This window comes from Bactrocera latifrons, unplaced genomic scaffold (assembly GCF_001853355.1).
Source record: "Bactrocera latifrons isolate USDA-ARS-PBARC rearing strain unplaced genomic scaffold, ASM185335v1 scaffold_34, whole genome shotgun sequence".
Taxonomy (NCBI): domain Eukaryota; kingdom Metazoa; phylum Arthropoda; class Insecta; order Diptera; family Tephritidae; genus Bactrocera; species Bactrocera latifrons.
Genome location: NW_017536979.1, coordinates 1,533,031 through 1,544,714, shown reverse-complemented (window position 1 = coordinate 1,544,714; position 11,684 = coordinate 1,533,031). Strand labels below are relative to the sequence as shown.

Sequence of the window (11,684 nt, the reverse complement as noted above, 5' to 3'; positions counted from 1 at the left end):
AACTTTATTTTTTCTAAAAATTTATAAAAAATATTAATTAAAATTAATTTAATATTAATTTAACATTAATTAAAATAGTTATTTTACCCGTTCTCCATTTTTCTTTAATATTTTTTTGTAGTTTACTGCACGAATGTTGAATTTCAACTGCTCTTAAGCAGTTGAAGTTTATTTATATACTAGTCAACCCAACTTGTACAGTGCTGAAAACCGCAATGCCAAAAAAAGTTGAAGTTCGATCATACTTCAACCGCAATTTTTTTTGACGGATTGAGTTGAAGTTGGCAATACAGAATTTTTAAACTTTGACTGAATGTCAGTTGGGTTGAAAACCGCAATAGGGGCACAAGTGTCGCAATAACTATCTATATTAAATAATAAATACTACATACATACATATGTACATACATACATATGTACCTACAAACACATATTATCCTACTGGTCTTCTCAAATGAACGACTGACCTGAATTTATAAATTCAAACATCTGTACAATTCTACACACACACATATGTTTTGATGCCATTTCGTGAAGTAATATTTTTATAATGGAGGCCAAATTGAGCATCTTCATCTATTTACTTAAGCCTACATACTAAACGCAAAACTATTAGTCAATTATATTAATAAGTACCAAAAACTTGTATAACATACACATGTAGGTACTTGCGCTGCCCAGATAAACTTACGACAACTAGAGCGCAAATAGTCCATCCCCGATTGCAATCGCTAAATGTCTTCACTCATGCACAGCGAAGACTCAATCGTTAATGACGGCAGTGAAATATGTGTGAATTATGACAAAAAGCTAAATGCAGTAGTTAACCTCACTAAACAAATACGAATTTTAGTTTTGCATAAACGTATACTCATATATATATATACATACATATATGTATGTATGTAAGTAAGTCTTCGAAAAAAGGTGCGTACTTTAGGTGATCACCGCGTAGAATTGCAGTAACGTGTTCTACACTTTGGCCGTGTCTCACGAAATGTTTGCTTCTGTTGAGTCGAGTTGCTTTGCGGCTTAAAGTCAATAAAGCGATCCAATGCCGCTGCAACAAGCAACACGCCCAATTGATTAAAATTTGCCAAATCTGTAGTTACTTTGTAATGGAATTCATGCAATATGTGAATTTACACATCTTACTGTTTACAAATTAATAGCCACAAATGTGTTGATTAACGCTATAGAGATTCCTGCGAAACAATTTAAACTGGTTTTACCCCATTTGACAGCAAATAGAATTGGGATTTCTGTTGACAGATCACATTACATTATAAATAAGTATGTATGTATGTATATTTACATTGGTTACAGGGATTCTTATCACCAAACCTAATAACAAGGAAATTTTCCAAATACTTGTTCTGATTTAAAAGTAGAGTGCCACACAGCATCTTTTTTGCATAGAGCTTTCACATGCCAAAATTTCCACGACTGACATATCCAACACGTTTCCTTAGAAGGTCTACAGGGTTTGTACGGAAAGTAACAGTACCGATTTTCTTTCGCGTTCTTAGCTAACGAACAAGCGGCTGGTCACTTGTCTCCGAGCGCCTGGAGAGTCAGAACAAACATTTTCGCGCGACGTGTTTCTGTGAGTAGTGCAAGCGGAAAATACCGCGTTCGATAGAGCAGGGGTACACGGTTAAATTTTGTGTGAAATTCGGTAAATCTGTAACAGAGACGTCTGGTATGATCAAGCAGGCTTACCCAGATGTTGCTTTAGCAAGAAAAGGCGTGTTTCGGTGGCACCAGGCCTTTTATGAGGACCGGGAAGAGGTCGCTGATGAAGATCGTGCATCGATAATATGACACGTGTACGCAAAACTTTGAATTCAGACCGTCGACTAAGAATTCGTTTACTTGCCCAGATGTTAAATTTATCAGAATCTGTGGTTCATGGCATTGTGACAGAGCACTTGAACATGCGCATGGTGTGCGAGAAGATGCTCCCAAAAGTGCTCACTGACGACCAAAAATTGCGACGAGTGGTGAAAGTGATTCCCAATTTTGTAATAACATAATCACATGTGACGAGTCATGGATCTTTGAGTATGATCCCGAGATAAAGAGGCAACCTTCCTTTTCTTTTGAGACGATAGAGGGGATCCAAGCAGCACCCAGCTCGGCTCTCAAGGCTATTCTGGAGAATGCCTTCCGTGACACCTTCAATGCTTGGAAATGCGCTGGGGCGCTGCATCGACGCAGAATTATTTTGAAAGTTTTTAAAAAATTATAAGGATTGGTTCAATAAATTTTTTTAAATCGACTCTGTCCTATTACTTTCCGAACATACCCTGTAGTATCTTGACTTAAATCTGTTTGTGACTATTATTTTTTTTTTGTCGTCCATAACTTTTTTCGTTGCGCCTTTTCCTTTCCTTTCCTTTCATTTCAATATCATCTCGTCATTATTGCAAAGTTGACTCAGCAAATTAAACAACAACAACTTGTTATCGAAAAAACTGTTATATGAAATACTTGATTATTCATTTGCTTTGCAAACAGTAAACTTTTGAGTTGTATGCTTAGATTTAACGCATCTGCTTCTGTTTTCAGTGTCCCGGTGTATAAGTATGTACATAAAAGTATGTGCGCTTATGACGCTAGGTAATAAAATAAATAAGAGAGTGCAAATTTACTTAATAGAAACTTTTCAAATTTTTTTCTAAAAGTATGTATGTATATACAGATATATCCTGCACAAATGCTGTACGAATACACAAGCGTATACTCTTCTTGATAAATTAATTTTGAAATGCTTCGAAGAACGCCGACGCGGCTTGGAAACTATGATCATGTTAAATATTTATTAGCGTGTTTGACGTATGTGTGTTGTTGTAGATTGAATTTGCGATTTTGTGTTTATTTTTTACGTGGCATGAATTTGGATTGAATCATTTTCATAGACACAATTGCGCTTGCGCAATTTCATTTGCTCTAATAAGTGTGTAAGCCAGCGGCACTGCTTCGCGTGGCGGATAGACGCTCTGCGTCTACACAGACAGCAGTCGGGCAGATGCCGGCACAAGAACGCAACACTTGTCCTCAAAATAATTAAGCATGCGTCCACATACTTCGGCTACACCTTAAGTACACAATAGGTGCTATCTTCTACTTATTGTTAACATATAATATATAATTTTTTTCATGCACAAGCACCGTATGCAAATATAATTCCTATTAATTTGTAATAAATATTTGTAATATTGACATCGTGGAATTTTCGCCGCATCATGCAGTCTCTTAATTTTTTACATTCGGAACAAAATTGTTTGATTCATCTATTCACTACTGCCACGCCTACATAACGCTGTTATCATATAATATATAAAGTATTATAACTGTTGAGCGGTTCAGCTTGAATACTCATACATATTTTTATTTGACACAAAGCGCCACAGAGAAAAGCGATATACACATACACGCTTATGTATAAACGTTAATTGTAAAATGTTCGATAATTTAAGCGTGACTTGGTGAAAATATTGCATTTCACCGCCAATACTAATACAACGACGTGGAAATGAAAAATCCCAGAAACTTAAATTTATTTGATAACATATTCTAGTCATAAAATATATAGAATAACGAGAGTGGTACCGGTTACTTTCAATAGATTAAGTTTAATACCATTACCTCACAAATTAACCCATCGTTAGGCATTTGTTTGTTTTTTCATGGCATATATGTGGGTACATTGTTCAGTGTGCGAGAGTCTTTATAAAAATTGTTGAGAATGTTACCTCTAATTAGTGTGGCCTTAAATTCTTTTGAAAGGAGCGAGTATCAAGTGTTCGTGTTGTCCGGAAAGTAATAGGACTGATTTTCTTCCGCCCGACTGTACTTCGGAGTGTGCCGCACCGACGGGATTCAGTAGAGGACGTTCCTAGCTAACGAACGAGCGGCTGGTCAGTTTCTTCCGAGCACCTGGTGGTGCAAGCCGAAAATGCAGCGTTCGTTAGAGCAGATTACGCGATTAAATTCTGTTTGAAACTCGGTAAATCTGCAACAAAGACGTTTGATATGATCAAGCAGGCTTACCCAGATGTTGCTTTAGCAATATCCCGACACAAAGAGGCAATTTTCCGAATGGCACACGCTGGCGTGTCCTCTCCCATAAAAGGGAAGAATGAGCAAATCCAAAGTGAAAATGGTGCCCATTGTCTTTTTTGACATCAACGGCATTGTCCAACAGGAATTTGTTCCTCCTGGGCAAACTGTCAGCGTCAAGTTTTACGTGGAAATCCTCAAGAGACTCAAACGGGGGTCAATCTGGTCCGACAAGACATCGCAGCCGATTGGAAGTTATACCACGATAACATTCAGGCTCACACCGCCTCTCTTGTGAACAGTTACTCAACCAAGGCCGGCATCCCAACGCTACCACCGGACTTTTTTCGTTTGCTTGCCTGAAAAGGCAATCATTTTGAGACGACAGATTGTTAGGTTGCTTGGATAGCAGCTATTCCAGAGATTGCCTTCCGTGACGCCTACAATGAGTGCTATTACTTTCCGGAAAAACCCTGTACAATACCAAGCACCTAACTTGTTGAAACTTACATTACAAACAACTAATTAATACATACATACGTGAGAAAAATAATAAAATTGACATATATTTGTATTTTTATAGTTTACTATAATTTATTTTATTCCAAAAAGTCTCCTTCTGGTTTAATACAGCTTTTTGCACGGTCCAAAAGCATGTCGAACGAGTGTTCTAACTCGTTGGACGGTATGGCCGCCAGTATGCCGGTGCAAGTATTTTCAATGGCCTCTACGTCTGCATAACGTTTTCCTCTCATGGGCAAATGCGTTTTTTCGAAAAGAAAAAAGTCGCACGGTGCCATATTAGGTGGATACTGAAGTGGCTAAGGGTTAAAATGTCATTTTTGATCAAATAATCGGTCACAAGCGTCGAACGATCTGAGCAATTTTTGGTTGTCCGTCAATTTATGGGGAACGAACACGGTTACACCTTTCGCAAGCCCAAATGTTAGGTCAAAATGCGATGAATCGATGTTTTGGAGATGTTCAATTCCATTTCCAAGAATTTCAATGATGATTTCGGTTGATTTTTGATGAATTTACGCACAGTTTCGATGAAATTTCCGGTGATCATGGATTTTGATTGGCCCCAACGTTGATCGCACACTCTGCTGCGGGATAGGCAATTATCGGAACTCACTTTGTGAAATTAAATTCAAAAATAGTCCATAATTTTTTAAGAAAGTTTTATTTGATCATTTTAACATTTTAATAATTAGATCTTCACGTTATGGGGTTTCTTTAATTTATGTAAAYCACTTTTGAACTGTATCTCTATATGTATATTAAAATGGTTCCAGTAAATTTCGTTTATTTTATTTGAATTCTTTTTCAGTATATGATGCGATGGCGAAATCTGCGGTTGGCATCAATAGTGGCGTTTTGCACCAGTTCGGACATTTCGATGAATGCTTAGACCAACAACAATTCCAAACGAATCCGAACAAAGACGACCCACCTGAGCTTATAGTGCGTTCCCAATACTGTCTGGTAGACATACAAATGGATGGATTTACAATGCATACTGTGGCTAGCCGGCAAAAAGAGGTGACAAGCTCATGCATTTGCGCATGCGTACCTACATATTATCACTATTTTATACAAATATGGTTTGCGATAGTAGTCGATGAATACAAAGTGTGTAATTATGTTTAAAGCAGGGGAATTGCATATTTATGTGCTAATACAATGACGATTCTGACAATCAGCTGAGGTTACTAAAAGTAATTAATTGTATTGGCGAGCAATTACACACCCATTTGCATACGATATATGTATGTATGTACATACGATATAGTACATTTGACTTTATCAGAAGAATTGGTGCTCCCTTAGAAAATTCGTAGTTATGTAACCGTTAAATCTAATTAAACTAGTTGGTATTTTTGGACAATAAACAATATTACGTTTTTGCGCGTATTTACCGGTGTTAAGCGTTCCCAAAGAGGGCTCGCTTTAGGCACCTCGAAATTCCGCTTCGATGTGTTCTTCGCTTTTCATTTATTTTTAAAATACTGTGCGTTTAGCTGCGACTATGGAATACTAATGAGACTAATATAACTATTAAGTACGGATTCGATATGCCGCACAGGTCTTTCGCGTCGCACATTTATAATCGGTCGAAGGTAAATGGTGTAAAGTTCTTGAAGCATACAAGTGCTCGCTATTTAGGTGTACAACTGTACAATTGTATGGTATGTATGGATGTCTCTAGTAATGGCGCAAGTAGCTGATTATAGTCATGGATTTATCGTTAAAATTTTGAGAGAGATGATCACAGAGCCTACTTGTATAATAGCGCCTCGGCTTTATAGGTGAGACAGCTAACCAACACAAAACGACCCATAATTAATTTTGGGCAAATTTCTGAAAATGGGCTTAAGCTTGTTGTATCAAGTAAAAAGTTCGGATGTGAACACATTCGGTTTACTCTTAGGTAGTTCAGCAGCACAGATTTTAAAAATAACTCAAGAAAAAAAATAAAAGTTTGACGAGTTTTTGTATAATGTAAACGCACCGCTTGATCTTATCGGATATAATTACTTCAATTAAAGCAAGTCTGCTATTATTTTTGCTGACACTGTTAAAATGCGCAATATTCTGTTTTCTTTCATTTACTTTACTTTATTTTCTGCTTCGAATATGCGAGAACAATTCCTAAAACGTATGCCGTCTATTGATGTTGTATTTCAGATTATAATCGCAGTTTACTTATGAGTTCTGTTTTGTTTGGCTCATTTAGGAAATTTTATTAAAATTATACGCAATTGTCTACATTTAAAGCAAACGAAAATAATTATACAACTAGTTTGAATATTTTCACTTTGAAATTCTCATTAACCGAGACGCGCGCGAGATATTCAGATATGTTCATATATAGTGTAAGAACACTTACATATATTGTATAAATTATTACCGTTATTGTCACGTAGCGAACATTATCGCCTGCAGACAATCTTCAGAGCCTGTTATGTAGAGTATATAATTAGACTGACAAAAATATATTTTGTCCAAATTATAATTATTGTAAAAAACACTTAACTAAACTTGATTATTTTCAATTTGTAAGAAACGCGTTTTTACCGCCAAATCATTTTTAGTAATGATTCAAATTTTTAAAACCGAAGTTGGAGCCAACGTTACCATTAACGATGATATGTGAATATCAATCGCTGAAGTAGTACCACAAATAATATGAAACCGTTCAGTTGCACAGTCAATTGAACTAATCCGATAGATCATTTAATAAGCGAGGTTTCGTTCTCCAAATTTCTATACCTAAATTTCTTTGAAAAGTTTAGGGCTTTAATAATTTAAGAGCTATATAACAGGTATTAAAGGTTTTTTGGCCAGGAAATGGAAAGACTTACGCCTGAACAACGTTTACAAATCGTTTAACTTTATTACGAAAATTCACGTTCCGTAAACAATGGTTTCGGGTCCTCAACTTATGGTCAACATAATCGGCCTACAGAGCGTACTATTTGCCACACCTTCACCAATCCTGAGACCTAGCATTCATTAGTGGATAATATTCGACCAATAGACCACGTCCAGCACACAGTGAACAAAATATAGCAGCCGTAGCTGAGAGTGTACACGATGACGGCGGGAAGCCGATTCGGTGACTTTCGCAGCAACTCGGACTGACGTATAAATTGAAAACGTACAAAATAAAGGTTGTGCAAGAACGGAAGTCGCTCGATCTTCCTAAGCGACAAAGCTTCACTCAAGGGGCTGCTGAAAAATGCAAAGAAGATCCGACGTTTTCGAGCCAAATTGTGTTCAGCGATGAGACTCATTTCTGTCTCAATGGTTATGTAAACAAGCAAAATTGCCGCATTTGAGACGAAGAGCATACTGAAGAGATTCAAGAGCTATTATTTCATTCATATTTTTACAAAAATAATGCCGGTGGGTACGTAACCGTCAATGACGCCCGTAATCGCATCATAATTACCGACTATTGGATATCTGAAATTGAAGCTCCTGATCTCGGTGACAATTCTTTCGGTAAAGGGCCTATTACCTATAACTTAACTGATAGATGGTGGTCCTTAATTGGTTACAGCGCTATAGCGACAATTTCAAAATGTTCGAGCAACCGTGCGATTTAGTTTCCCTTCTTTTGCAACCTTTTGTCAAGAGTATAAAAGTGCAATAATTTTAAGTGACAAACGCCGATACGCACCATGCAATTAACGGTACATCGACCAATTGCACCCAACAGCTTTGCATTTCAAGGTATTCCGTTCCGTTTTTTTTGCGCGGGCAAAGGAAATTAACTGCAAAAAAGACCTTCAGTTACTTATTCAACGTGCTGTTTAAGACTCCAAGGTGTATTTACGACTTGTACCGTTAAGCATTATAAAGTTTATTGCCAAACGTCGACTATTTCATACGTGTGCCGTGTATTTGCTTAAGCGGTTACTTGCCTAAATACATATTTATAAACATTAAACCGCTTCATTATTTGCACCGAAGTTAACAAAACGGTGGCAGTTGCCACAAAATAAACGCCACGAACTAATATCATCTTTATCGCCTTTGATCGTAGGCCCTCAACCGTAATGGCGATGCAGTTGTTGCGGCCGTTTGGGGCGCATGCCTGCCGGCGTCTTGCCGATCCAGCGACATCGCGATATTTACGCAACTCTACCTGCAACGCCCCGTGATAAGTGCCAACGAGTCGGCTTGCCAGCTGAGCGGCCTTGGAGCAGCCACCGAGCTGTATGTCGATGGCGGAATGTTTGCTTATGCGTAAGTTGTTTGGTTAATTATGTTGTACGAGTGCAAGGAGTACATGACGCTAATGTCTATTGCTTTTTAATGCTGTTTTTGTTGTATATTTGTTTGTTTTTGCGACACTTGCAGTCTTGTGCTATTTATATTTATTTTGCTGGCCACACTGAGCACTGCCTACCATGTTTACTTGATTTATGCGTGTAGAAGCGCCGACGATGTGTCGAAGCGCGCCTTGCAACAACAAACATTGACAATCGCATTGCTCTCGTTTTCCGTCATAGGTGGGTGTCGGGCAATTATCGCCTCCACTGTTCATATTGCATCATACACAGATTTACTTACTCATGCTAACATATATTTACAGAGAACACAAAGAAACTGTTTCAGGCGAGCAAAGATCAGATGGGCCTCAATTCGATTAACGGTATCAAAGCCATTGCAATGTTGATGATATTAGCCGGGCATGCGCTGTCTTTCATCTACAGCAGCCCCACATACAATGAGGCATTTGTGGCGGAGGTAAATATCCAAGTCACAGGTGTTTACCGTTAACTTTAATGAGAACCTTACAACAGCTAAGACATTATTACCACTAAGACAATTTGCATTCGAGTGTCACTTTGATCTTAACTCGTAATTTGTATTTTAGCAAACGAAATATCCTACCTTTGCATTCCTTTACAACTCGCTGCTGTTTGTGGACACATTTATGCTGTTGAGCGGTTTCCTCTTCTGCCGCATACTGCTGATCGAGCTCGAACGTCGACGCGGTCACATAAATCCGTTGATTTTGTACGCTGGCCGCTACATTCGCCTGACACCGGCCTACATGGCAATAATTGGCTTCTACATGACCTGGTTCCCGAGTATTGGTAGTGGACCTCTATGGCGCGAACGCATCGTACGCGAGCAGGAGCGCTGTCAGGCATCGTGGTGGCTCAACATTCTCTACGTCAATAATTATTTCCAAACGGATAAGTTTGTAAGTTTTTGCTTTAAATTTTATTGGTTGATGATCATGTTGTTCAAATGCTGAGAATGAGTGAATGTTGCATTCATTTAATGTCAAGGTTGGTATTTCGTGTTGAGAGCGCTACAATCGTTGTTGAGTAACATTAATAGTGTAACTGAAACGTTATAGTAAGGTTTAAGGACAATATATAGAGACACGCTAAACTACAGAGCTTTGTTCTTCATCGCCTTTGCAGTGCATGTTCCAGTCGTGGTACTTGTCCGTGGATACGCAATTATTCTTCATCGCGCCGATCTTCATCTATTTGCTGTACAAGATGCGACAATGCGGTAAACACCTGCTAATAGCCGCCGTCATATGCACAAGCCTCATACCATTCGTGGTGACGTTTTTGCGACAATTGGATCCCACTTTACTGGTCTATGCGGAGTAAGTTCGAATTCTAATTCCTTAACCTCTTCTAATTGTGCCCCATTTTTTGGGTTATATTGCAGCGAATTGGTTGACTTAGCCAGCAATAATTATTACATTGGCTATTACATAAAAACTCACATGCGAGCCTCGGCCTACTTTGTCGGTTTGCTGACTGGTTACTTAGTTCACGTTATGCAGGCGAAAGGGTGAGTGTGGCAAAAACCTAAAACGAAAAGTATGGAGAATAACAGTTTCTTTGTGATTGCAGCAAGAAGCTACACAATGTGCTGGTACGAGTCGCGTGGTTAATTTCTACTTTTATCGGCATCGCGACGATGTTCTCCATATGTCGATTCTACCGAAGTCCATATACACACATTGAGAGTCTCCTTTACGCGGCCTTACATAAACTGGGCTGGAATTTGTCAGTGGCTTGGTTGGTAATGGCCGCTACAACGGGTCATGCCGGTTGGTTGCAAAACTTCTTGAGTAGCCGTATTTTTGCGCCCATCAGCCGGCTCACATACTGCGCCTATCTGTCGAATGGCATAGTGGAGTTGTATCATTCATCTACCATCCGTTACGGCAGATATCAGTCCTATGTGAATTTGGTAAGTAAAGAAGTTCCAACTATTCTATTACCACTCAACCGAATATACTTGTATTTAAGAAAACTTGTGGATTTCCATATATTCCAGGAGAACGCTATGATTAGTCACACGGTGGACACATTCATTTTGGCATTTGTGCTTTGCCTGCTCTTTGAATCGCCCATACACGCTCTGGAACGGATATTGCTGCGTAAGGTGGGTCGCCATGAGAAACGTGCGCCATCGACGGAGAACCAAAGTCCCAGCACCTCGGAGGAGCAGGTGGCGTAGTTTAATACTCAAAATATCAAAATCAATGATTTTATTTTTAAATTGTTCTTAATTAGCATATGTAATTTGTAATTAGTTGCCTGTATATACATATACCATACATATGCATGTAAGATTTTTATGATGATTACTCACATGTCCTTTAAGCTCGATGTACACACATACCAGTAACATATAAATATGTAGGGTAAGAGTAAGACTTGTACTTATACATAAATATTAATGAAACTTGCCGCATTACATCACATTACAATACCTCCGTTGGTCATCACGAAGTACAGCAGGGATGAACGGTGTATAATATTCAGCAGAAATATGATTTTTTAAAACGTTACGTTAAGTTTACATAGAGGAAAAACTTTTCTGTATAATAGGTTTCGATAAATGAAATTTTGTATTTAAATATATTTATGTGACTAATATACACACAATTATAAGTAAATATGTATATATAAATAAATAGATGTATAACAATTAAACAATTTTGAAAGGATATCGGATTCGTGTTTCGGTTCGTGTTGTCTATGGTTGATTTGTCGTCGGGCCGTTAAGCGCTGATACAATTTAGTTCAATTGGGAATCATTACAAGAGATACAAAAATAATTTT

The 11,684-nt window shown here is 38.1% G+C and overlaps 1 protein-coding gene across 1 annotated transcript in view; it reads left to right on the top strand.

The window, feature by feature from the left end:
* The window catches only part of LOC108971410 (nose resistant to fluoxetine protein 6-like), a 17,476-nt gene extending 5,796 nt beyond the window's left edge, over positions 1-11,680 (top strand). The window contains exons 2-10 of the mRNA XM_018937456.1: positions 5,399-5,610; positions 8,621-8,823; positions 8,938-9,089; positions 9,173-9,327; positions 9,458-9,790; positions 10,017-10,210; positions 10,276-10,401; positions 10,464-10,806; positions 10,894-11,680. Of these exons, the coding sequence (XP_018793001.1) occupies positions 5,399-5,610; positions 8,621-8,823; positions 8,938-9,089; positions 9,173-9,327; positions 9,458-9,790; positions 10,017-10,210; positions 10,276-10,401; positions 10,464-10,806; positions 10,894-11,076 (1,901 nt within the window). The 3' untranslated portion in view covers positions 11,077-11,680. The remainder of the gene's footprint in view (positions 1-5,398; positions 5,611-8,620; positions 8,824-8,937; positions 9,090-9,172; positions 9,328-9,457; positions 9,791-10,016; positions 10,211-10,275; positions 10,402-10,463; positions 10,807-10,893) is intronic.
* The last annotated feature ends 4 nt before the right edge of the window (positions 11,681-11,684 follow it).